Raw genomic sequence first — 27,029 nt, 5'->3', positions numbered from 1 at the left:
CTAGAGAGATCAGGACATAAGCACATGGGAAGGGCAGGGATTGAGGAAATGTGCTATCTGACCTTTTAAGTGGCCAGAACTGTATCCTATACTTACCAACTCAAGCATATGCCTACTCATTTACTCATCAGGAAATTTCATTCATTGTGCAACAATATTGGACCCTTTTTATTCAGTGCATGGTATTGCAGCCATCATACTAAGCAGGGCTTAATCCCTTATAAACATGCTCAAGAGCGGCGCCAGCCGCTGCCAGCACTCTGCAGCTTTTGTAAACGAACAAAAGAGATCTACAGCCGGTGTCCAAACAACCCACATATTCGTGCTTTCTTCTTGCTCTGAAACGACTCGGAAGGGGGAGAGGTTTATGCTCCTTTCCAATCCTTCGAGAAGTTCTCCCCTGGGCAGGTTTTGCCCATCCCCATCGATTTCCTCGCTCCGTCACCTCCACGTGTTCAGCTCCACCTCCTTTAGCTTGATGGCACGGCATTTATTGGGCCCTTGAAGGAACGGGGCCAGCAGCAACGAGGAAATCTACGCGCTTCGATCTCTTCGAGATCCGAGTACTTCTCAATTAATCGCCAGGATCGTCTGCGCTTGGGCCGCTCTTCCAATCCAAAGGCGTCTGCTCAGGCGCCACGAGCCAATCCGCCGTCAAGAGGTGGGCGGAGGCGGCAGAACAGCTGTCCAGGAAAGGTAGAGTGCGCGCCCAGAGCGCTGGTCTGCTGCCGCCGCCTCTCCAGTTGCCTCAGACCTCAAACTTCAAACGTAGACCGAGCCTGTGCAAAGGAACATGTATGGCGGCTGGAAAAGGCGAACGACGTGGTAAAGTCCAAGGCGCAATCCAGACTCGGATCTTTTCTTGGACTTGCCATGAATCATTGGCTCCTGCACCATCGTAATCCGAGGTAAGCTTTCCAAAAAGGACGGTCGCCTTGCAAGACTCAATCATTCATAGGGAGCTTCTTCTCAGTACGGAGATTCCACCTTAAGCTATATATTAAATGGAATGGGAGGAGAGCACGGATGTTGACGATTTCTTTAGCGCTTAACAAACCTTCTTTACGCGCGATCCTTCAGCAGCGAGTTGTGTCATTATGATTTCATAATTAATCATCAAACCCGATAAACCCTTTGCCACAGGACCTTCTAATAACGTGGCGCTGCTTGTTTTTTTTTCTAAAAAGGAGGGCTCACGCAGTGGCGGAGAATAATCAGAGTGGGTGGGAGAGGTTAACTAAGCGTGGCACGGAAGCATCAATCATTAAAGCAAACTTGGGGAACAGGAGGTTTCAACGTTCTTTTGAGAATGGTGCTGCATGATATTTCCCAGATATCCAGAATATAGTGATATTCTACAATTGATGAGGCATCACAACTCCACAGGATCATTTTTGTCCTAGAAATTTTGGAGTTCAGGTGTGCTCGGTGGTAGTGATGCCCTGTTGCAATGGCCATCTTTCCCAAATCTATTTTAATTTAATGATAAAGTCCCAAGAAAGTATGTTTTGGAAATATGCATGGCTTCAGAGAATGAGTTAAGGATGATCACTGATAAGGTGGTCATAGTTTGTCCTATGATGGGATGTATTTAGGTTACAATAATTCTTTTTATATTTTCATTTATAAATACTAGCCAACCTACACAAATATTATGAATATAAACATCCACTCTCTGCTTTTTGGACAGGGGTGTTTTTCTGACACTAATTGCTGAGCATGAACCAGAATGAGAAAAAGGAGTGGTGAAATACAATACTGAAAAGATGTTGATGAAGTGTAAGGTAAGGAATTTGAGGTATCACAATCAAGATGAATCAATAAATCAAATAACAAATTCTTAATGAACACAATAAGAAAAAATGGATGAAGAATTTACTGCATGTATTTAATTGAACTGCTGGAAATATCTACAATTATGAAATTGTCTGGATCAGCCAGAATGGTAGGTAGAGTAATTTCAACAACTGGGAAAATTTGATTGTCAAAATTACATGGTGAGTTGACTTCATAGTAGAAGGAGAAAATAGGATATGAATCAAAAACCTATGTCACAGCAAACTACACAAATGTAAAAAAGATAAATCTGACTAAAATTAATAATGTAAGTTGTTAAGAGTTGTTCCTTGTTTATATGTTCAGAAAAATCCAGTGTATGTGCACCTAACACAAATATAAAGTAGGTGGCATTGTTTGCAATTGATACAATTATAACATCACTTATGACTGATAGCAAAACTATTAGGAAACATACTATAATGTATATAAACGTCTGCAAAGTTTCCTGTGTATATTAAATAGACATCTGAAGAGTCTATATTTTATTTTTAATTTTGGTAGAGAATATGTTGAGCCAATTAAAATGTGTTTACTTTAGTAAATTTGATTAATTGAATCTGCTGGGTACATCTATAAATTAACAATGCAATTTTCAATAAATTTCTGAATATGAAAGTAATTGTAATAGATTTACTTTTAATGAAATATACTCAATTGCAGCCTAGATTTGTGGTAGATACGAAATGCTTCCTATGCTGAGTAAGACTAGCATTCATCAGCAAATTCCTAACTGTACAGATTAACCGCCTGCCCTTTACGTAAAAATTTACACAAAATAGTACATTTTCATTCATCTTTATCCAAGGCTAGTAGAGGTTTTGCATCTTGGAATGAAGCAATTGTGCTTTTTTTTACTAATAAGAACTGCAAACCATTGAATTTGATAGTAGTTAAAATTAACATCATTATTTTGTTTTTTCTGGATCTTACATTACACTGAAAAATGCTTTAAAAAGGATTAAAAACTGTTATATAAGTTATCAGATACTTCAGGGAAAGTGCAAGGAAATTCTCTCAAAAATTGCATAAAACATACATTTAAATGCAATGTATACACTGATTAAGGATAGTTATGACCAGTTTGATAAACTTAAATTAAAAAGATACAAAGACTTCTAGCCTAGAGGAAAGAAATAATTTAGATCTCATACTTTAGTATCACTCTTTTATGGTGGCTCAGCAATCAGATTCATGCGATTTTTGTATTCTAGATGTTTACCCTAAATCTTCGAATGAAGCAATTGTGCTTTTTTTTACTAATAACAACTGCAAACCATTGAATTTGATAGAAGTTGAAATTAACATCATTATTTTGTTTTTTCTGGATCTTTCATTACACACTCAAATCTGTCATAGATAAATAATTTTGAATGCCTGAAATGTATTAGTTTCTCTTTTTTATCCTTTTTTCTTCTAACAATTTTTTCTTGTAAGATAAAAAAAATAAAATATCAATGGTTCTATTTTCTCCCAGCATTTTCTGGAATGATTGACAGTTAAAGAAAGCAGAAATACAACGCCTTTGAGAACATTTTTACCTTTTCTCCCACAGAGAATAGAAAATCTTTAGATAATATTTTTATGAAAAATATATTGTTCTTGTGTAGAAGTTATATGAAAATCATCCATTTTTCAGTTGTACCTTATTTTTCTTATATTATGAGAAAAATAAGACAAATGAGATATTCAGGTTTCTACCAACTCTTATCGCATTTCTTTTCCTGGATTTCAGTTTTGTTGCCAATTACCACTGGTTGTCCATTGAGCATGATCAGACATCATCAGATTATTATTATTTTTTTGCCTTTCCCTGAAAGGTATTTTATACTTCAGTAAAAATCAAATTTCATTTTAACCCATGTTATTCAGATTAGTTCATGAATATCTAACACCATAGCAGGGCAATAGGACCAATGAAAATGAAAGCAGATACCATGTTACAACACTAAACAAAATTTGCATATATTTAAAAACTATTTCAGTACTCATTTCCTGATAGTAAATATCCTGCTATTTCTATCCATTTCATAAATTTTGTCAAGTGTAGAGTGACTGTCCATAATACTTCCTTTTCTAAAAAGTGAAATTATCAACCCCTATATATAATATTGCTAAATCTGATTTTTAAAAAGTGTTGTTAGATGTTATTTATTTTACTGCACCACTGTTTCCTGTATAAACATCAACGTACCAATATGGTATATTGCTAAAAAGAGTTACCACATCCAGTGTAACTGAATAACTGAACTTGCCACTGAGCAGTAATTATGAAGTTTTTGTATATCTAATGCAGTGTTTCTCAACCTTGGCAACTTTAAGATGTGGACTTTAACTTCTAGACTTCCGCAGCCAGCTAGTTCACCTGACTTAAATTTGTCTTAAATATCCCTAATATGAGGGATAAATGAATGAATGAATCAGAGTCAGGATATTGAAGTATCTGATGGAAGGAATACTGAAGCTTAATTCCCTGTTTCTTGGAAAGAACAGTTGCCAACAATGGCCAGATTTTTGGCTAGAGACAGACTTGGATAAGCTGTTGACAAATTGGTCATTCATGGAAGGCACAGAAATAACAATGGTGTCAATAAAAGGGTCAGAAGTTGTGCTTCCCTCTCTTAGCTCAGCCAACATCTCTTTCTGTGTCTTCTGATGCAGTTCTTGAGGATCCTATAGCTTTCCAAGCAGCATTCTAGAAGCCACAGAATGCTACCAGGCAATTGTGAAGATCACTTCTTAGGGAGCTCTGCTAAGCGGTGATCTTATATGTAAAAAATGGATATAGAAAAACCTTAGAAAACCATTCTCCACTGTATATATTTGAATGACACTTAGGGCAGAACTTTGTATTGGCTAATCCTCCATAAAAGAGATGTCCAACTGAAACAGGAAAAGCTTTTATTGAATAATGTTAGTGCTAGGAGTTTAGTAAACCACACAAAAATTTGGTTTTCAAATTTCAGCTTTCTCCACTACGGTGCAATTACCGAATGTTTCTGTAATATTTAGCTGTTAAAGAAAGGTAGTTTACAAATATTAAGTAAGTAAAGAACTAGTTGCCATCAAGACATCAAGTTGCCATCAGTTTCAGTCCATCCTTTAGAAAGAGTTTCAATGTATGTAAGGCCCAGACTCTCACCCCTTCAAAGGATAAGAATGAACTTCTGAAAAACTGGTTACTTCAAAAGGAATTCTTTATTGTAAAAAGGAAGTTATTCAAGTACTAGTCAAAGCAGGGTCTAATATGCCTCCAGGCATACAGCATAGATAAAGAGAGTTAGAACACCTCCCCTTATTCTGATGTGGATTTAGTCAATACAAAAAAGCAACATGTTAATCCCCCCCCCCCTTTTCTGGGAATGTAGTTGAGATAAGTTTCCCAAGAAGTTTCTTTCGGAGCTGTAATTTTTATGGCCCCTTCTCCTTTTGCTATCTCTCCAAGAGGTGACAAGTTTCCAGGCACCTGGGCTCCAGTCACCAGTTGTATATCATGTGCAAGTTATACAGATTCAATACAAGACTTAAGATATTAAGGTTACATCAAAAAGGATTACTTGTACCAACTCCCCCCTCCCCTTCTTCCATTGAAGAATGGCAGATACACAGATCTGACAGAGTTCCTGCTTCCATTTTAGTTTTTATCCTGTAACTGAGGGGAACATATTTATCCAGCTATACCAGTCAATGGAAATAAATTATTTATGTTCGATACTAAAGAAAGTTAATTGTTATGAAAGGTGAAGTCATATATTTATATATTTCTTTTTTTGTCTTCTTTCTTTTCTGCGTTTTGATTTTTTTTTTCATATTTTCTCATTCCTTTGAAACTTTTTGATCAACCCTTTATATTTAGAATTATATCTGTTTGTCTCTAATTTTACATATAAAGTACCGCATGTGCTAAATGCTGCCTTTTTAAAAGTATTCTGTTTTTTACATTCTGTACTGCGAAAAACATGTTTCCATATCTGAATGTGAGTTAATAGTGTTCTTTGTGTACACTTAAGCATTCTTGGTATTGCACAAGTGTTTACTCCTAAATGGATTTCTTTTTCCTCCTTGCCTGCATGCTTAGTATAAAAGCAAAAAAAAGGTAGAGATTTGCTCTTGTGCCATATTTTGGAAGATCTAAAAGGGCTTCAGTACAGAAATCAGAGAAAACACTCAATGAAATCGATAATGGTGATCAATATCAAAAGAAAAATCAGACTAAATTAACTATTTTTTAGATAATCCAAAGGATTATCCAATAGATAATCCAACAGATAACTATTCCTTTCCATGGCATTGGAGTGAATGTAAGGAGAGAGTCTTTTTCAGGCTAAGCTCAACTGTTAGCAACCTCATGGATATATTCATATTTTTCTTTGCAACAGTATTGATGAGATTTACTATTTCATTGTTGGGTTATTTAGATTTTCTTAAAACTTCCAAATCTAGCTTGGCTTTCTTCCAAATAAACACTAATCAGACTTGACCTGCTTTGATTTTGAGATCAGCCATGATGGGGGGGAGTGTTAACACCTAATGGGTTGTTGTTATAACACAGACTGAAAGATAAGACATTCTGAAACCATCATAGTTTAAGAGTTTTGTGGTTTCATCTTAGATGTGGTTTCAGCTTAGGTGAAAGATGTTAATGTAAATTCTAATATATCACTGTTAAAAAATAACCCCATAGCCCCCAGTTCTTTCAAAATCAGCCTCATCTTATTTTTATGTTAAGGACCACTTTAACCCCCCAAAAAATTTTTTAGATCAGCTGTTTTCATACTTGCTTTTATTTTAAAGGAACACCCAGCTTCCAAATGGGATTCTGTACATTCAGTAATGGTAACTCATGCCTCATAAAGAAACCTATCATGACTGAATTTCCCCAGAAAAATGAATCTGCATTTCAAGTGTGAATACTACCTGCGGGGCATGTCAGTGAATATGAGTGTTAGAATCTCATTCAGAATGTGTAGGCAGCTCTGTGTTTTCTAACAGTTATCCCAGAGATGCAGTAGACCAGGAAATCATTTATTTAACAAGATAAATTTCCAGCGGTTTATTCAATATAATCTGTTTTCCTCTTAACAGAGTAAGGCAACTTTATTTGCACAGCATAAAATAAATCTGCCAACAATATATATATTGTTTTTGTCTCTCTCTAAACCCTCTTTGCCCTCAGAAAACTTGGGGACTATTTGAGAAAACAAGGGCAAACAGTTGTTGGGTGTTAACCTATTGCAAACATGAATGTTTGATGCATTAAAGACCAATAATACATTTGGTTATTAATTACATCCATTCTTCAATGTTTAAAGCAATCTCTAATAAAGGAAAGCAGTAGGAAAAAATTCCTTTTTTATTTAAGCCTCTCAAATCACTCTGGTGTTTACAGATTATGGTAAGTGTCTAAACAAGCCAGAACTGCAGGATTGGGTTTTCTAATTCTTATCTACCAGTTACAGAGATGAATGATAAGCTTGTGGGGGGCGGGTTGTTTCTGAAACCATTCCTGTAAATAGCAGCTAGTGGTTAGGCTTGTGGTTTAGGATAGCATGTTATATGTTGGATAACTGCATGTTTCTTCTGAGATTTTAAATTGCCAGCTGTTAAAACCACATACTTGTGGAATAACTTCCAGTGCTGATAAGCTTTTTGTACCTTTTCTTGTAATTGCTGGTAATTATCTCTGCATCTGAATATTAAATTAAGGTGTTTCATGATGTCCGGACATCTTATTCAAATGAAGATGGGAAAATGTGTTTACAAACAAAATCTGCCTTGCCTTTGTAGGCTTTGGTCAAAGAGCTGAATCTGCTACTAACAGATGAATAGAAATAGTTCCCTTAATAATTTCTTAATAATTTCTCCATAAAACTGTCTTCTAAAATTCTATCTTTTCCTAATTTAGTAATGGATAAATAACATATTTATTCAACTAATTACTAGGGATTAGTGTCTTTTAAACATTCCGATGAGTTTTTATTCTTATTCCTCTTCAAACCTCCCTAAATGCATTGCCCATAGACTACAGTTTGGAAAATATAAAAATAATTTATTAAAAAAATAACCATGTAGTCAAAATTCATATTTTTTCAGAGCACAGTTTGCAAGCTTTTTACTGTAGCATCCAAATTGCTTTCTTTAGACAAGATGATTTAAAAAAAATCCAGAAAAAGTGAGGTAAAGGCAAAATGGGACTGCTATTAAAACTAAATTATAGCTGAAATGGAATGCAAAATTAATGTGCAAATTGGATAGCATCAAATGGAGAGAGAAAGATAATGTAACAAAAATACAGCAATCAATTTATTGCTTGAATAAAGTTTCCCTCTTCAGTGATGTTCTAGCAAACCTGCACAATTTTTATGTGTCCAGTGATGCTATAATTTTTATTCATAATTGAAGGTGTACATTAAATCACATCTCTGTGACTCATTAGTATCATACAGATTTTTCCTTGGTCCACTGTACAATGTACAATAAACTTCTCAAATGTGATGACCTCCAGATTGTTGGATTACACAACCAGAAATAACATAAGTTACAGTAGCATTTTTGGAGATCATCAGTTTGAGGAAGACTGGTCTGTAATGACTTCATCTACAGGAAGTCTTAGAATTCAGACAATGTACAAAGCCACAATATGCTTAAGATATTGATTTTGATTTTGACTTTGCATGTTGCGTAAACTTCATCAGTTATGGTTTTTAATACAACACAGTTAAAGCAAGCAATGGCTCAGTACTATATATTAATCTAGTCAATGGCAGAGGTTTAACCAATAATTTTATTTAAGATTCTCTATCGGCAATTTATATTGTATTTTGTTACTGAATTACTTGTGACCCACACATTTCTTATGTTCTGGTTACTGTTTATTAGAATTATCTGTTGATACTATTTTACAAATTCTGTACTATTCCTATAGTTCAAAAATACACAATTTCTATCTGTTAGGTAGATACAACATAAAAGTCGGAATTTTAAATTAGTTTAATTGTAAACCTGTGAATTAGAATTATCATGGTTATTGAATGTGGACATAAAAGCAAAGTTCCCAGGAGGTTATAATGGTTATGTATAATGCATATGATATATGAATATCATTGCTGTTTGAAAAAGTAACTAGGCCAGTGAAAAATAATTAATCTAATTCTGAAATTTTGTTCTGTAGATCATATTTAATATTCAATCCCAAGGCAAATAGTTGGTTTCTGTATGGTTGCAAAGCTTTTAAGAATGCTTTGTTTTAAAAAAGCTTTGAACACAGCATATGCAAAAGGAACCACTTCCTTTGCACCACTTTACTCTCTCAAACATTGATCTTTTCAAATCATGGAATGTGTTCTTGGAACCTCTGAACCTTAAAATTACTAGTGTTACTATTCCTGAGACCATCGTCTGTGAACTGTCCTTAAATATCACATTTCGATTTTTACTATGTAACAGAGACCCTGATTATGACATTGAACATGTAAACAAGCAAAATTAACTACTAACATGGGCAACATCCTGCCCACATACATCTTTCTTGGTGACTTCAATCTACCTCACATTAACTGGACCCTAAACAAATGTAAAACTGAATCCATACATGTAACCTTCTACAATGCTGTAACAAATCTGGGATTGGAACAACTAGTAACCAACAATATTAGACTTAACAACTGCCTCGATCTCATCTTCTGCAATAGTTTGAATTCAATTTATGGAATACAAATTAAAGAACCCTTTTCCAACAGTGACCACAGCATGATTGACTTTTGTCTCAACATACATCCACACAAAAATCATCACAATGATGTGATCCCCAATTGTAACTTCAAAAAAGGCAACTATGATCTTATAGACAACAATCTCTCATCCCTTGATTGGCAACTATATGTACCAATAACAACTCCCAAAACCAGAAAAAAACAGATTACCCATAACAATAAGGAAGCTTCAATCCAAAAAGAGATCACTTTGGCAGAAAAACAAATCTGGTCACGTTGCCAACTTCAAAAGCCGATACAAAAATTTATGCCACCTGATAAAGACTGAATGCACCAATTATCACATTAAACAAGAGGAAAACCTTCTATGCACCAATTCCACCCGCGCTTTCTACAATTTTGTAAACAACAAACTAAAAGACTCAAGGTCCATCCCACCCCTGCAAGGACCTAATGGTAAAGACTGCAACGTTGACACCATTAAAGCCAACCTCTTTAACACATTCTTTGCCTCAGTATTTGTAAACAGCAATGCAATGGATCATGCCCAATATTTCCTAGTCGAACCACAGACAACTACAATGATCTAATACATATCGATTTTACAGAAGACAATGTTGAAAAAGCACTACGCAATCTAAAACCATCTCTATCTATTGGACTAGACGGAATATATGCCTGCTTCTTAAAAAAGCTATCCATTGCCATAGCCCAGTGATGGCTAACCTTTTCAGCTTGGTGTGTCGAAAATCGGGAAAAAGTGTAGCCTTTCTCGGGTCGTGTGTCACTTCAAGAAATATCAATAATTTGGTTTATGACGGACTGGGCTGGGGTGATCACACAGGGCTGTGAAACTCATCTCCCTGGTCTCAGGGCTGCAGGTGCAGGATGTGGGGATCGGAAGGCCACCTTACAGGGCTGTGAACCTCATTGGCAAAAAAAAAAACCAACAGAAAATAAAATAGAAGCTGAATAGTCAAGACCTTGTTGATGATCCAAATTCTGTCAAGGATCTTGGAGTACTCATCTCTAATGATCTAAGTGCTAGAGCCCACTGTAATTACATAGCCAAAAAGGCGTTAAGAGTTGTTAACTTAATCTTATGTAGCTTTTTCTCTGGTAATATTACACTAATAACTAGAGCGTACAAAACATTTGCTAGACCAATATTCGAATACAGCTCATCAGTCTGGAACCCACATTACGTATCTGATATTAACACAGTTGAGAAAGTCCAGAAATATTTCACAAGAAGAGTTCTCCACTACTCGTTGCAGAATACCTTATGCTACCAGACTTGAAATTCTAGACCTAGACAACCTAGAACTACGCCGTCTTCGGTTCGATCGAAGTATAGTATATAAAATCATACATTGCAATGTCCTACCTGTCAATGAATATTTCAGCTTCAACCATAACAATACAAGAACAAACAATAGATACAAACTCAAGTCTAACCGCACCAAACTTGATTGCAGGAAATACAACTTCAGCAACAGAGTGGTCAATGTCTGGAATACTCTACCTGACTTTGTGGTTTCTTCCCCAAACCCCAAAAACTTTAACCTTAGACTTTCTACTATTGACCTCACCCCTTTCCTAAGAGGTCTGTAGGGGACGTGCATAAGCACACCAATGTGCCTACCGTCCCTGTCCTATTGTTTCCTTTTATTTTCTTATATGTATCAATCAATTAAAACATTAAAAATACAAAAACAGTCATTATTAAAATATATAAAAGCTATTGGGCACAAAAGAGAATGAACATTAACCACAGAAATGGAGCAATCTTAACATTTGTCTGGTTCCCTAGTCATGCCTAACTCCAAAAAACTTTAGGAAAAATGCTGAGGTGCCCTTGGCTGGATTTATGCCAACTCTCTCCACCTCCCCTTCATGGAACTTTATCAAGATTGGCAGGATTCTAATGAAGCATTGTTTTTAAAACCCTGGTCTAGCTGACTCATGTTTGAGAGAGGACTCCAACAGGAAACCTACCTCCTCCAGTTAAAAAGAAGGCAGTGTTAGAAAATGTCCAAGAAATCTTTGAGAAGCATTGCAAGAATTGCATTTAAATGTGGCCTTAACAATGTTCAAAACTAATTTGGTATATTTTAAGGTTGCCACAAATTTTATTGGATTAATTGTTGCTTTTCAGCAAACTTACTTTTTAGCATTAGTGTGATAACATTTCCATGGGCTAGATTGCTGACCTGAAGCAATAAGCTTGAAATATAATGTAATTTTGGGATATGTAATCAGCAGCATGCTATAATCTGCTTATATTCTAGGTCTGTGTTTTCAGCTGTGAAAGTACTCATTCTTAATACAATATATTGATACAGAAAGGTCATTGCTGAGCACATGAAATGACTAATATAAAAACACAACAGACCTTCATAATTCCATTTGTTCTTGCTGCTAGGAATGTATTAGGAAAGGAATTTTAGAGAGAATATATTTTGAATTTTTTCCATAAATTATAAAAAAAGACCATCTACAATTTGGCTCTGCAGTTTGGATTATGGATGTGCTCCCAGTGCCCCCAACCTTTTGGGCACCAGGGACTGGTTCCATGGAAAAATACTTTTCCACGGACCAAGGGAGCCATAGTTTCATGTGCTACCTAGATTCTGTGAATGCACAGATGAAGCTTCACTCACTTGCATGGCCCAATTCCTAATAAGCCACAGACTCGTACTGGTCCACAGACTGGGGTTGGGGACTCCTGCTATAAACAACTATAATCTCACCAGGCCAATTTAAAGAGAGGTAAAACAAAAAGATGGCAGCCATTTCTGCATAGTTAAAATCCTACCCTTTTTTCACTTGCTATTATACCTAAAGGGATCTGATTGCATATTTGTGGGTGTCATCTTTCCTTTTTTAATTTCTTTTCCTTTTTCAAATGTTCTTACTTCCCCATGATGTCATCTTCCTTTAAATCATGTCAGTTATAACAGCTTAAAAAGGGAGGATGCTGAATTGCAGTCCTTGATGCCTTCAATATTTCATCCATTGTACTGTACTGACCACAGTACTGTGTTCAATGCATTAAGTTCAGAATAAGCCCAGACCAAACAAACTACACTATGTTTTAGCATGGGGTGTCAAACTTGATTTTATTGAGGGCCACATCAAGCTTGTGGTTGACCTCAGGGGGGCAGATGGGCATGGCTAGGCTGGGCGTGTCCAGCTCAACATCACTCCTGTTGGGGGGGGCACCTATGGTGGCCTGGGTAGGGCTGGGGGGGATCCATTGTCTCCAGCAGAAGATGAGATCAGGGCTAGCACCAAACTCTTGTCCACCAGAGGAGCCTCACCATCCCTCTCAGGCCATGTGGACGATGGCAGCGCAGACCACCCAGAGCCCTGGGCAATGGAGAGCAAGCATCCAGCCTCAAGCTCCCAGGGCACCAGGACCCCACAGCCCAGCCCTGCTTCCCCAAGGGTGCGCCCAGCTGCACTTACCTCCTTGTTGAAGCTGCTACTGCTATGTTCGCTCTCCTTGGCCAGGTTGCTCATGGTGTATATGGGAGGGCAAAGTGTGTGAGTCAAAGGCAGGTGCACTCCCTCTCCAAAGCATCCTCAGCAATAGGATGGGAGACCACCAGGAGAGGTCAGGAGGAGGGGACAAGGGCATGGCAAAAGGGCAGCAGGGCTGCTGGTGGCCAAGTGCTAAGGTAGGATTTCCCTCAAACCATTCCTCTCATAATCTTCCTTCCTTCTTCCCTTTTCTTTTTCCTTCCCTCTTCGTTTTCCTTTCTTCTCCCTTCTCCTCTTTCCTTTTTTCTTTGTCTTTTCTCTTTCCCTTTCTTCTTTCCTGTCCCTTCTTGGATGCTTAAATGCAAAAGGAGAAACATTTCTCAATGCTTCCTTGTCTTGTGATCAAATGCCACTTTTGCTAGTAGTTTATGGTCACTTAAAAGACTGAGAACAAACCAGGCTCAGTTTATCCCATTCTTGCATTTTGTGGGGGTGTCCACAGACAATAGTACAGCAAAACTGTCAAAATGGTGGTTGTGTAGTTGATCAGAGTTCCTCTGTTTTTTTTAATGTGCAACAGCTTTAGCATTTAGGAACAGAAATAAATTAGTTGCTTTTCTATTAATACATAATCCTTAAAAGGGCTCTCCTGTAGGGACCCTGCCATTGTCTAATTTAGACTGGAAATATAGCAAAGAAAAATATTTTCCCCGCTCTGCTTTGTCCTGTTTTCCCCATTGGAAATGGCTGTTCAAGAATACCAATGTTAACTTGGATTGCCAACAAAGTTCTGTCTGTGACAAAACAGAACACAAAATTGATTTTTTTTCCCCTTTGAACTGGGGCATCTCCAACCAAGTTGCCCCTCTTTCCTTCCTTCCTCTTTCCCTCCCTCTCTCATTCCCTGCCTCCCTCCTTCTCATTTCCTTCTTCCCTCCCTCGCCTTCCTTTTTTTTTTTTAAGCTAACAGAGGCTCCAGGCAGAGCTGGCAACAGGCAGGCAGTGGTAGACAGAGGACAGAGGCATTTTGATGCCATTGTCCCCTGTCGTTACCTCTGCGGCTGACAGGGCCTCTGGGTGGCTCTCAGCTCGCCTCTCCCCGACCCACACACATGTTAGTTTCTATGTGTGTGTGCATGTGCGTGCATGCATGGGGGGGGAGTTTCAACCCTTGCAGCCCTGTGCCCTCAACAGAGACCTTAGTTGACAAGCTGCAAATTCATGAAAGCTGGTTTTTTGGAGTGCTTGCTTATTTTCTAACCTATTACCACCTCAGTGGTGTGTGCTCAAGGTACTCTGGACTTCACATCCCCCACAACCCGCTGCCAATCACATTGCGCCCTCCGCCCCCAGCCCCATGGAAGGCTGCAAGAAGCCCCCATTCCAGCTTCTCTTATTCTGTTCTTTTCCTCCCCAATGTCACAGCATAGGGCTTCAAAAGGAGAGACCTCCCCTGTGCCCACACACACACATGCGGGTCTGGGAAAGGAGAGCTGAGAGCCACACAGAGGCCCATCAGGCACAGAGGCAACCTGCAGAGCAGTGGCTTCTCTTTTTTGTCCTCCCCTCCGTTGCCTCCACACCTGGACTGACATGCCTGATGCCGAAAGAGGAGTTCTGCTCCCCCCCACAATGCCAGAAGCCATACACCACTGCCATTTGCCTGCTGCATTCCCCTCACAGCCCCTGTGATCGCCCATTGCATACTTGCAGGCAGAAGCACCATAGTCCTAAATGCGTGTGGGGCATAGAGGTGCCAGTGTGGGCACAGTACTAGTCTACAATTTGGTGTGGGCCAAAACATGGTCAGCCTTAGATCCAACCCCTGCAGTCGCCCTGGAGCCAGTGAGAGAGCAATCCACCACCTCAACCCTGCCTCCCTTGGGCGTGCGCACAGGAGGCGGTGAGCGCATGCATCCTGGGTGAAAGGTAAGCACTCAGAACATAGCTTGTGGGGCAAGACAGTCCCCAGGGACACCAGGCCCCACGCATTTGCCCCCTCCAGGGGGCAGGGTGGAGGTGGCCCTCACTGGCTCTAGGATAGCTGCAGTTCTAAGGCAGGGCGCGGTCCAGTCCAGTATGTGGCCATCAAGTTATTGATCAGCACCAGGCCAACCTGGGCCGGAGCTGAGGCATCTGGGGCTGGACCTTCACTGTCTCCAGGACATCCCCACAGGTCAGATCTTGCCACATCGTGGGCCGGATCTGGCCTGTGGGGCTTGAGTTTGACACCACTATTTTAACATGATATGTAAGTGTAATCAGAAGGTTTTTTTAAAAAAATAAATAAATCAAAACTGTATAAGAAACTTTCCTTAGGGGTGACATGATAGTAGTATTCCAGTATTTGAGGGGCTGACACAAAGTAGAGAGGATCAACTTATTTTCCAAAGCACCAGAAGGCAAGACAAATAATGGATGGAAATTAATTGAGGAGAGAGACAATCTGGAATTCAGGAGAAACTTCCTAACAGTGAGGATAATTAACCAGTGGAACAGCTTGCCTATAGAAGTTGTAGGTACTTCTTCACTGGTTGTTTTTAAGAAAAATACTGGACAGAAACTATCTGAAATGGTATAAGGTCTCCTGCTTTAGCAAAGGGTTGGACTAGAAGACTCCCAAGGTCCCTTCCAGCTCTATTCTAATTGATTCTGATTTTTGTAAGAAAGAACCGCATGTTCTCATGTTTTAAAAAGTGCAAATACACATGACTCATTTCGTTGTCCAACAAAGCAGAAAAAATTAAGTCATAATATTACTGATATTTTTTTTCACAGTATAACTAAAAAATCTAATCAAACTGGAAGAAAATCTTTCAGCCAGTGGATTTTGATGCTTACTGTGGATATAACAAATAAACAAGCAAAAATATTTAATAATTTTGCTCTTTCGTGGCATTTTGAAAGAAAACATCATTTCCATTCTTAGACTATTTAAATTATAAGTACTTCTTTTCAACATTTTAATTGAAAAAGAATAATAACATAAACCCCTTTAATCCTAGACATTTTGTACAAAATGTAAGATTGCAATAATAGTCAGTTCTCTGTGTTTCAGGTTGTCCTCAAACATAGAAATGAAACTCAGTAGTTTCTCTAATGCTGCTGCATCATGTAATTTTGTCTATGCTGGCCACAAAGGGCTTTAGTAACTGCTAGAGATTGAATTCAAGCTGCTGGCACCTCCGCTTCTTCCACCTTGCTTGCAAATTTAGATTTGGGCATGATAGATATGGATTCAGAACCAGTAGTGGCGGTAAAAGGCGTAAACTGGGAGTCTTGAGTTCTAATCCCAGTCTTGGCATGAAATCAGATGGATGACTTTGGGCCACTATCTCTCACCCAGCAGGCATTAACAAAACAACTTCTGAAAATCTTGCCAGTAAATTGCAGATCCTTGTCTAGACATTTGCCAGGAAAAAAGAAAAATTCAAGTCTTACATCAAATAAATCATAATTTCTTACCTTCATTTATAAAATACTAATAAAAATAATGTTTGCTCCAGCGGGTAGTTCAAAGAAGACATGGGCAGGGCCTCTTTGATAATGTTTAGTGTACTTCATGGAAGATGAAAAGAGGAACTGCTGAACTAAGATCCAATATTTCTTAACTTTGGACCTGCAAGTTTTGGTTACTGAGTTATGTGGTTCAGGTTGTATTTTCATGCTGTACATAAGTAGACATTAGGACGAAGTGCTTCTTAAATAGTTCTGAAAAGTTGCACTGCAATGTAGTTCCTATCTTTTCATTGCTTTAATGAAGGCAGTCTCATCTTTTAATAAGATCACATAACCCATGTGCAGAGGCCAGATGATCCCAGGACATAACATGAATTGCAGACAGACTTATTCTAAAGCATCTTTAGGAACAGACTCCAAACTACCATCTACAGCGAGCTTTTCCAAAGTCGTCAGTATTGAACCCCAACCATTGATGGGACTAGCCATTATAACCATAATCATTATTATTTGTAATATTGTTAGTTAAAGTATTAGTTTTAAATTATTTTCATATAATGTTTGGGAGTTGATGAACGATCTCAAATTTAATGAAGAAGTTGAAGAATTTGGGGAACTTTGGGTCCAGAGCAGGGGTCTTCAAACTTGACAGCTTTAAGACTTATGGACTTCAACTCCTCCAGTCATGTTAGTTCAGGAATTCTGGGAGTTGAAGTCCACAAGTCTTAAACTTGCCAAGTTTGAAGACCCATGGTCTAGAGCCATGATGGCGAACCTATGGCACTCGTGCCACAGGTGGCACACAGAGCCATTTGTGCCGGCATGCAAGCTGCAAGCAAACTTACCTCACTGCGCAGGCATGCGCCTCAGCTGATTTTCTGCAGGCTTCTGTAGGCTTTGCAGATTGAAAACTAGGCCTAATTCGTCACTTCCTGTTTTTCTGAAAATACTGGAAGTGACGAAACAGGGCTAGTTTTCGGCCCACAAAGCCTGCAAAAGCCTTCCTCAAGCCTCTGGGAGGCCGAAAAAGGCCTCAAACCAGCCAAAAATCAGCTGTGAGGCACAGTGCAGGTAAGGGGCCATCAGAATGGGTGAGTGGGTGGGGATTGCGCAAATATGCGTAGGAGGTGGGGGGGCATGAATGCACAATTTTTGGCACAGGAGCCCAAAAGGTTAGCCACCACTGCTCTAGAGCTATCAAGATCCTGATAATGGTATTTTGATGTCCCTGTGAAAAGCATTCAGTCTTTTCTTAAAGATGCCTAATTAACAATATATAGCCATGAATTTATTTCCTCTAATTAGGGAAACCAGTCAGACTGTACATCAGGCTATAATTTTAAATACTAAATAATAGTAATACCCTGTACTACATTTTTGTTAAAATCTTTTATCCTGTTTTATCTGTAAGCACCTGATACAATATGTGACATTGAGAATCAAAGCACATTTGCTATAATGAAAATGCTACTTATAAAACAGCAACCTCTATAAGATTCAGACTGTTGATAAGTAGAATATATCTTATTACCAGTGTGAAGAATATATAAGTAGATGGAAGTGGAAAAAATAAGTCGTCTGTTTCATCTTTAGTATATCATCCTATGATATTAAACAGAAAACCACTCAAAGACTTTGAAAACAGCAGCACACCATTGTTTTTTCTTATTATGTGAGATTGTCACTTATTTTCTAATATGCTCTTTTTGAATGATAAGGAACAGTTATATCAAAGTAATTTTAAATTATTATTTTTTTCTTGTGGCATATTACTATTGAATATGATTGTCATGTCTCATATTCCTACCTAGATCAGGTAATAAATCAATATTTTTAAAAAGGACCAGAACATAAAAGCATTTTTATTTAAGTTTTATTAATTTTCTACTATTACACTTAATTATTGCACTGGGTTATTTTATTTGCGTAACAATACGAATCATATTCCTAATCTTTGCCCCTTTTTTCCAGCCATTGATAAAATAAATTCCATGTTTGATAGTATTCTGTATCTTCTTTCGGTTTGATCTTCAATGCAAGTCTGCCCATTTCTGCACAGTCCAATAGCTTATTAATTATCTCTTCATCTAGTGGTGTTTATTTTTCCAATGCTGAGCAAATACAATCCTTGCTGCTGTTAATACATGCAATATTAAATGTACACTTTGTTTATCATTTTTTCTGGTACTAACTATAGCTAATTAAAATTCAGGTTAAAGATCTACATGTTTCCTAACATCTTTTCTAACCACATGTGTATTCCCCCCCCCCTTTTTTTTTTGCTTTAATACAAGTCCACCACAGATATGTGCCAGATTTCTGTTACATTTCCAACATTTACTAGGCATGTTTTTGAACATTTTGGCTAACTGGCAGGTGTAAGTGCCATCTATAAAACTTTTTATATAAGTTTTCTTTATAAGAAGTTGCCATTGTTAACTTATAATTTATTTCCCATATGTTATGCCATTTCTCTAGTTCTATATTATATCTAAAGTTTTTTGCTCACTGTATCATTGTTTCTTTTACTTGTTCATCTTCCATTTTCAAATTTAATAGAAAGTTGCATAGATTTAATTATTAATAAAGCAAAGATAGAATATTTTGAAACTCTTTGAAACTCTTACTTCACAATGGTGAATAATTTAGAAATTCACTAGACCTTATTTATAGACTTGGTAAAGTATGACCCAAAACCAATGAGATCAAAAATTGTGTGAATAAAGGGATTGAAGTTGAATGTAGAAAAAATGCAACAGTGAGAATTTGAATGAAACAGCATTAAATTCATTTATTTCAATGAAACAGTATTAAAGTATAGTACTTAAAAAAAATGGTCAGGTCAGAACAAGAAGGGTGGGACAAAGAAGAAGCCATCTTTAATGACCAAGCAACTTTAAGCGGGGTAAAAAAGGGAAAGGGGGGAAAGGGAGTTAAAAACTTAAAACTTGAAGCAACAACAACAACAAAAGAGTAATTTGAAAAGTAACTATAACATTAGGAAGAAGCAGAAGGGAGGATCACAGAAGGGAAAATCAGATAGAAAAGGGAATAAAAAGGGGAGAGAGAAGAAGAGGGGGAAGATGGAAGATGGGTTTACTTATACATAGAATTTATATTTCAGTTCGTGAGAGATATTCAAAATAGATTCTTTGTAATATCCATTGAAATTAGTATATAATTTCATTCAGTAATTTATATTGTATTGACACAAGTTCTTGATATTTATTTTCAGTTCATTTAATGGTGAACTTCACCTGTTAGATGATATAGTGCTTGTGTGTGTGTGTGTACACATACATACATACATACATATATATAAACCTATTTATAACTAATTTACAATATATTAGAAATACATATGATATATGATATTTTTAAATCCCTAACTTGTTAATCTGTATTATATTAATTTTTTGTTTTTATGTTCTCTTTTGTACTTATTTACATTTTTCTTTAAAAAGTCCATTTTTTTTAAAAAAAAAAAGGAAACTGGTATGAGATTTCATGAAAGAATGGTACCCTTGAGAGATATTTAAATTTATTTATTTGCTGTCACCAGAAACTACCTATAGAATTTTTGTAGACTATCTGTGATTCCTAATCAAAAATGAGAAACCATTGACATGTATGATAGCAAATATAGTAATTTGTGCCTTGAAATGTGACAAATAGAATAGAATAACAGAGTTGGAAGGGACCTTGGAGGTCTTCTAGTCCAGCTTTGCTGACTGAGGAACTCTGGGAATTCAAGTCCACAAGTCTTAAAATTGCCAAGATTGGAGACCCCTGTTCTAGTCCAACTCCCTATTCAGGCAGGAAACCCGATACCATTTCAAACCAATGATTGTCCAATCTCTTCTTTAAAATTTCCAGCATTGGAACATTCTAATTGTTCTAACTGTGAGGAAGTTTCTTCCTAATTCTAGGTTGCTTCTCTCCTTGATTGAATGAATATAACTTTATTACGGTCTTAAACCAGCAATAAACATCACTATTTACAATATGCATAAAAATACTGACACATTAATAGTGGATAAAAACATCTGTTAAGAAAATACATGTTCTCAAACAGTTAGGGGCACTCCCTGGTTTATATGAGTGGAGAGCCAATAAGTATGTGTGTAAATATCATTTTCCAAAGTTTGTTCTATCTCCAAAAATTGTCACAAATTGACAGCTATAATTCTGTAACCAATTTTTTTCTCCTCTCCTTGATTAGTTTCCATCCATTGCTTCTTGTCCTCAGGTGCTTTGGAGAATAGCTTGACTCTCTCTTCTTTGTGGCAATCCCTGAGATTGCTTTCTGGACCACTACTATCATGTCACCCCTAGTCCTTCTTTTCATTAAACTAGACATACCCAATTCCAGCAACCAAGGCATTATAAGTGGTATTAACACTTCACACATGATCTTGATTTTATCCCTCTGTTAATGCAGCCTAGAATTGTGTTGGCTTTTTGGGGAACTGCAGCACACTGCTGGCTCATATTTAAACAATTGTCCACTAGGACTGCGAGATTTCTCTCGCAGTTACTACTATTGAGCAAGGTACCACCTGTAAAGTAGGTGCATTTTGTTTTTCTTGCCTAAATGTAGAACCTTACTTTTTTCACCATTGAATTTCATTTTGTTAGATAGAACCCAATGTTCAAATCTATCAAGATCCTTCTAAATCTTAAGCCTATCTTCTGGAGTGTTGACTATTTCTGAAAGCTTGGTGTCATCTGCAAATGTAATGAGTTCCCCATCTATCTCCTCATCCAAATCATTGATGAAAATGTTGAGGAGTACTGGGGCTAAAATGGAGTCTTGGGGTACCCCACTGCATACTTCCCTCCATGTAGATGCAGTTCCATTGAGGACTACTCGTTAAATGCAGCCAGTTACAAATCCATCTGGTGGTGATGTTGTCTAACCCACATTTTTCTCTCTTATCAAGTAGTAGATTGTGGTCTACTTTGTCAAATGCCTGGCTGAAATCCAAGTAAATTATATCCACAGTATTCTTCTGGTCCACTAATTTTGTCACCTTGTCAAAGAATAAAATAAGATTTGTCTGGCATGATCTGTTTTTGACAAACCTGTTTGGTTATAACTTTGTTTGCCTCCAGTTGTTCACTGATTGACAATCTTTTCCAGAATCTTCCCAGTTATTGAGGTCAGGCTGATAGGTCTGTAGTTTCCTGGATCTATTTCTTTCCTTTTTTGAAGATGGGAACTACGTCAGCTCTTTTCCAGTCCTCTGGTAGTTCCCCAGTGCTCCAGGATCTTTGGAAGATATAGTTCAGTGGTTCTCCCATTAGTAGAGCGATCATTTCCTTGACTTTTTTCTTATAGCCTAAGTGCTAGCCTAAGCTATAATTCCAAAGTGTCTATGAGCTCTGCTGGCTGGGAATTCTGGGACTTGCTGTTCCAGCTGAACTACACAAAAATGTAGGAGAAAATAAGATCATATCTTCCCAAAGTGACCTTATTACCAAATTAATAAAACCTGCTTTCATATCAACTGGATTTTACCACTTGTAGAAACATTTGAATTCAGTTTAGTGAGAGTTGGCTACCTTTCCAGGATTTGCATTAGCGGATCAAGCACTACAACATTTTTGTGGTTGGCATTTTGAACACCAAGTCCACACGTTTGATCCAGTTTGATCCAGTATCTGATACACCACATTAATCCTTTCCTTCTATATGAATACAACCATTTCTGACATCGTGAGGTGAATTTTCTCATATTAGCATGTTCAATGCTAGCTTCTAGCATTGTTAGTAACTTTTAATATTGATAAATAAGGAAGTTGCTTAGTGAGTTGTATAATTATTTTCTGTCTATTTTTCCATGGGAGTGAAGGATGGGCATAAAGGGAAAAATGGTGATAATAAACTTTTAAAATATAATTATTATTTTAAAAGATTAATGATAAAAGCAATACAAATATTAAAAAAGAAAGGGAAATACAGAATAATAGTAAATGTAAAAGTAGAAAAAGAAAGTAGAGAAACAAAGAAAAATACAAGAAAAGATTTTAAAGAAGTAGCTTCCAATCTTTTTGACTATGGCTATAAAGCATTTATATTTTACCCTCTCTCTCTAAGTATACATCATAATTTCTAGCTTCCATAAGCCATCCTTTCTAATTGACAATCCTATAAATCACAAGTTCTTTATATATTTTAGCAAAAATAAAAATCCATGAAGGTTTTCCAGTCACTAATAAATGTAATAGTTGATCTTTTCTAAGACTGTAAGTTAATTTTTTCATCTTCACTACTTCTTTTATCTTCATCAACCATTCTTCTATTGTGGATATTTTAAAGTCTTTTCACTTTTTTGCAGTATACAGTAATAGTTTTGCAGAGTGATAATATATACAGTATATATATCTGCAAAACTATTACATATACAGTAATAGTTTTGCAGAGTGATAATATAGTGGTACCTTGGTATTCAGTTGCTTTGAAATTTAATCTCATTTTATCAAATTTAATCCTGTCAAATTTAATACTCAGCATATTTTGATGTCAACATTTTGTCCCAGCTAAAACTTGTCTGTGTCGGCTGCCTTGTGACTCACTACATTATTCCTTACAGGAAAAAATTGTTTGCTACTCCTTGTTTTTGGTACGCATCATGCTTCCCATTACCAATTAAAAATGAGTACCAAGGTACCATTGTATATAAAAATAATTGTCTGTGGCTCTTTTTTAGTTGCTTATCCATTAATCCCAACAAGAAGCGGTGATCATAAATCTATGAGCAACTTTTTGGGTGAATATGGTAAATGTTGAATACTTTTATATATTAATATCTTTTTTTAAAAAAATTGTATCTCTCTCCCTTTCTGTCTTAACAGTGATTGGTACAAAGTGACCTACATGCCTAAAGGGTGGCAAGGAAAATTGGAAGACGGCTAAAATACAGTCATGTCTTTTGTTTGGCACACTATTCTCTCTCTTCATGGGAACTACAAGAGGTTGGGTTGCCTCTTAATTTTCACTGTAAGTGTATGTTGTAATGCCTCTTTAATGTGCCCCACCACTTGCATCTGTGCCAGTGACATTATGAGCTGCACCAGCAGAAACCTCTCAAGAGTGCCATCAACTCTTTTCAAACACATAAAAAGACTGGATATGAGTCACAACAAAATTGGGATTTTGGACCAAGACTGGATACCCATGCTGCTTGAGAAGTTGAACACCCTCATCCTCAATCATAACAACATTTTCAGTATTTCTATTGGGAGCTTCTCAGTTGTTCCAAATATCAAGTACCTAGACCTGTCATCCAACAATTTGAAGTTATTGGGCAGTTCTATATTTCAGGAACTGAGAATGCTGGAGATTCTGTTGCTTTATAACAATCATATTGCACAGGTTGATTCTGCTGCTTTTGGAGGAATTCATACCCTTCAAAAGCTGTATTTAAGTTACAACTCTCTCACACGCTTCCCAATTGAACTCTATACTGGGAAATACAAGCTCTCAGAACTTGTATTCTTAGATCTTTCTTATAATCAGATCCAATCAATACCAGTTAATGACATGAGATTAGTACCAGCCCGACACTTAAGTGGAATTTATCTTCATGGGAACCCATTTCATTGTGGCTGCATACTTTATTCCATGCTGAACTTGTGGTATCTTCGACATTTTACTTCAGTGGAAAACTTCAAGACTGAATACACATGCAATAAAGACTCCCAAAAACTGCCTTTATTGCAGAACAATTATTTAAATTGTTCAGAAAGCACCATTAATGGTTCTTTTCATGCCTTTGGATTTATTCATGAAGCACAAATTGGTGAGCGAATTATAGTACCCTGTGATACCAAAATCAGTGATGCTGGGACTAGTTTTATTTGGATCAGGCCAGATAATCAAGTTTTAGAGCCAGGAAAGACAACTGAACAGTTCAAAGTATTTCATAATGGGAGCCTGGAAATAGATAATGCTCAGTATGAAGACTCTGGACTTTATTCCTGCATTGCAATAAATAAGAAAAGATTACTGAATGAAACAATTGAAGTAAGAATAAATGTCAGCAATTTCACAGTGGACAAATCTTACTCACATGAAACATTTAACACTGCTTTTACAACCCTTGCAGCTTGTGTAGCCAGTATTATTTTGGTACTTCTTTACCTCTACTTGACGCCCTGTCCTTGTAAGTGCAAATCAAAGAAAAGAAAAAGGCAACTAAACCAAAATAGCACATCTCATGCATCCATATTAACCTCCAACACACCACTCAAACTTCCAGTCGATGAGAAGAAAGCTAGCAGTGGCAAAAGGGTGGTGTTTCTTGAACCTGTGAAGGAACCTAAACCAGGTCAAAATGGGAAAATCAGAATATTTCCCAATGAGACTATAATTGCTGAAAGCATCCTGAAAACACCCCGAACAAAAGCAGACTGCGATTCCACAAACTCAGCATTCTCAGACATGCCTTTCATGCCATCTTCTTAAATGTTCCTCCTGCGCTGATGTCATAATCCTGTCAGCAGTAGCCACAGCTTTAACCAATGTTGAAAGAAAAGTCATGGAAAACTTATGATTTTTTTAAATAAAATGGAAATTTTGAAGGTTCAAATTAATTGCTGTTATCTTGTTCCTTCTCAGTGGGAAGAACATGCATTAATCTTAAAACATTCAGGAGGAGCTCGTTGTTTCATGACAGGAGTAGCAGAATAGGCTGGTATACCTTGTATTCTTTCTAATATTTCCTCTGAAATGAATTAGGAGGTAGCCTTAAGGAGGAACATGTTTGATCATTCAAACATGTTTGATCACTTCTCATTCAGTGGAAGAAAGCCTACACAGCAGAAGTCCTTATTAGCTTAGGCCTCTAGCTGTTTCACTGTATAGAATCAGTGGGATTGTATTATCAGGGATGAGAGTTTGTCTTATAGTGTTTATAGAAGAACGAAATAGCCATTTATTCAATTTCTGTCATTGCCTTGTGGTACGGGGTACATAAAGAAGCAAATAAATTTAAATAATACAGAATATTCCCAAATAATGTTTAGATAAATTTCAAAACTGGACAGGGATTAGGTTTTTTTCTTTTTCTGTAATGAATTTTAAAATCTAGAATGTATGGTAAATCTAGTAAGAGATAATCTTCAAAAATGTAACTTATACAGAACTCATACTGTCCAGAGGCCTTGAAGCCCTGTATTTCAGAAGGATATCACCTTAGTCTTGTTAAGAAACCTAGTCCAAAAATATTTAAGAAGTACTATTTTTTCATCTACTGTATGGTGAGGAGAGAGGTACACTATTGGAATGTCTGTCTTTACAGGTCTTAAAGGGATAAGAGCCATGATACCATAGAAGTATATCCAGCCTGTTTGGATTAAAACTTACGTATATGTGCTGTGTGGATTGAACAGAAAATGTCTACAAAAAGAACGCATAGAATTAGTTTTGTAAAATTATTGAGATTTGTGCAATTAAATATTTTGTATAAGTTCTACTGCACTATTTTTGATGACTTATTTAGAGCCATAATCCAAACTGTTGCTCCCAAGATAAATGTTGCTTTCACATCAGTGGCATGAATATCTAGACTTTACCTTCTGTAGAACTAGAAATTCAGTTCATTGAATTTGATTGTTTAGAGCATTATTTTAAAAACTTCCATCTTGTAAAAACTAGTTAAGCTAATTCTCTTTGTCATTGTTTAATGTGCAACTATCAAAGCAACCATTCATGAAGTTTCCATCTTGTGAGGTTTTGATATAAAATTGACAAGTCATAATTTCAGAATGATCCATTCTGTTAGAAAGCTGGAACTTGTATAAGTAAAATACATTTTAACATATTTAGTGTTAGTAAATGAAATACAAAAAACAATATGTTATTTGCAAGTTATTTATTTGGCATAGCATTGTTTATCCCATTTGGATTCCTGTCAGATTGGTAGACATTTCTACAGTGACATGCGGCATAGGTTACAATTTCTTGGTTTTGTGTATAACTTGCAGGTGAGAATCTTCCTTTCTCTGCTGGCTGTCAACTGCAATCTTCAATCAGAATAGAGCTGAAGTGTCTTCTAGTCCAACCCCCTGCTCAAGCAGGAGACTCTATACCAGCGATGGCTAACCTTTTTGGCACTGTGTGCCAAAATAGAGCGTGGGCGGGAACGCACACGCTCCCATGTGCCGGAAACCAAAAAAGCCCACATGATCTTCCGGTTTCCAGTGTGCCTGGTCTTCTGGTTTCTGGTGCACATGTGCAGACCAGCTGGCCAGTGCACATGCGCTGGATCCACTTGGCATTTTGGGGGTCCTCGCGTCTCTCTGCCTGCCCCATCGGGATGGCGGGACATCCCTACCGACAACCTGGTTCCACAGCCCTGGACAGGGAAAGAAATGTGGGTGGGAAATGCCGCTTCCCTCCACTGGAAATCTGGACCCCCTTCCTGGCCTTGAAGGAAAGGGATAGCGGTGTTCCTGGTGTTTGGGTTGTGGAGCCAGAAGGTGGGAGACCTTTGCCCCAACTCTGGCTGGGATGAAGCGCCCCTCTCCAGC

At 37.3% G+C, this 27,029-nt stretch overlaps 1 protein-coding gene across 2 annotated transcripts; it reads left to right on the top strand.

Moving 5' to 3' along the window:
• The first annotated feature begins 329 nt into the window (after window positions 1-329).
• AMIGO2 (adhesion molecule with Ig like domain 2) lies at window positions 330-25,087 on the top strand. Of its 2 annotated transcripts, XM_026667828.2 has the most exons (3): window positions 330-908; window positions 1,691-1,784; window positions 23,352-25,087. In XM_026667828.2, the coding sequence occupies exon 3, from the start codon at window positions 23,422-23,424 to the stop codon at window positions 24,961-24,963; it is 1,542 nt and encodes a 513-aa protein (XP_026523613.1). In that variant the 5' UTR covers window positions 330-908; window positions 1,691-1,784; window positions 23,352-23,421; the 3' UTR covers window positions 24,964-25,087. The 2 variants fall into 2 exon arrangements, with proteins under 2 accessions (XP_026523613.1, XP_087824056.1); XM_087967930.1 differs by lacking the exons at window positions 330-908; window positions 1,691-1,784 and adding an exon at window positions 1,911-1,945.
• The last annotated feature ends 1,942 nt before the right edge of the window (window positions 25,088-27,029 follow it).

Source organism: Notechis scutatus, chromosome 6 (genome assembly GCF_049901735.1).
Source record: "Notechis scutatus isolate UNSWTSFEM ecotype Mainland chromosome 6, rNotScu1.2, whole genome shotgun sequence".
Taxonomy (NCBI): domain Eukaryota; kingdom Metazoa; phylum Chordata; class Lepidosauria; order Squamata; family Elapidae; genus Notechis; species Notechis scutatus.
This window is presented reverse-complemented; position numbering and strand designations above follow the sequence as displayed.

What these genes read in the sequence shown, in the direction of transcription:
- AMIGO2 (XM_026667828.2), top strand. Translation starts at nt 23,422, where the DNA reads ATGTCTTTTGTTTGGCACACTATTCTCTCTCTTCATGGGAACTACAAG.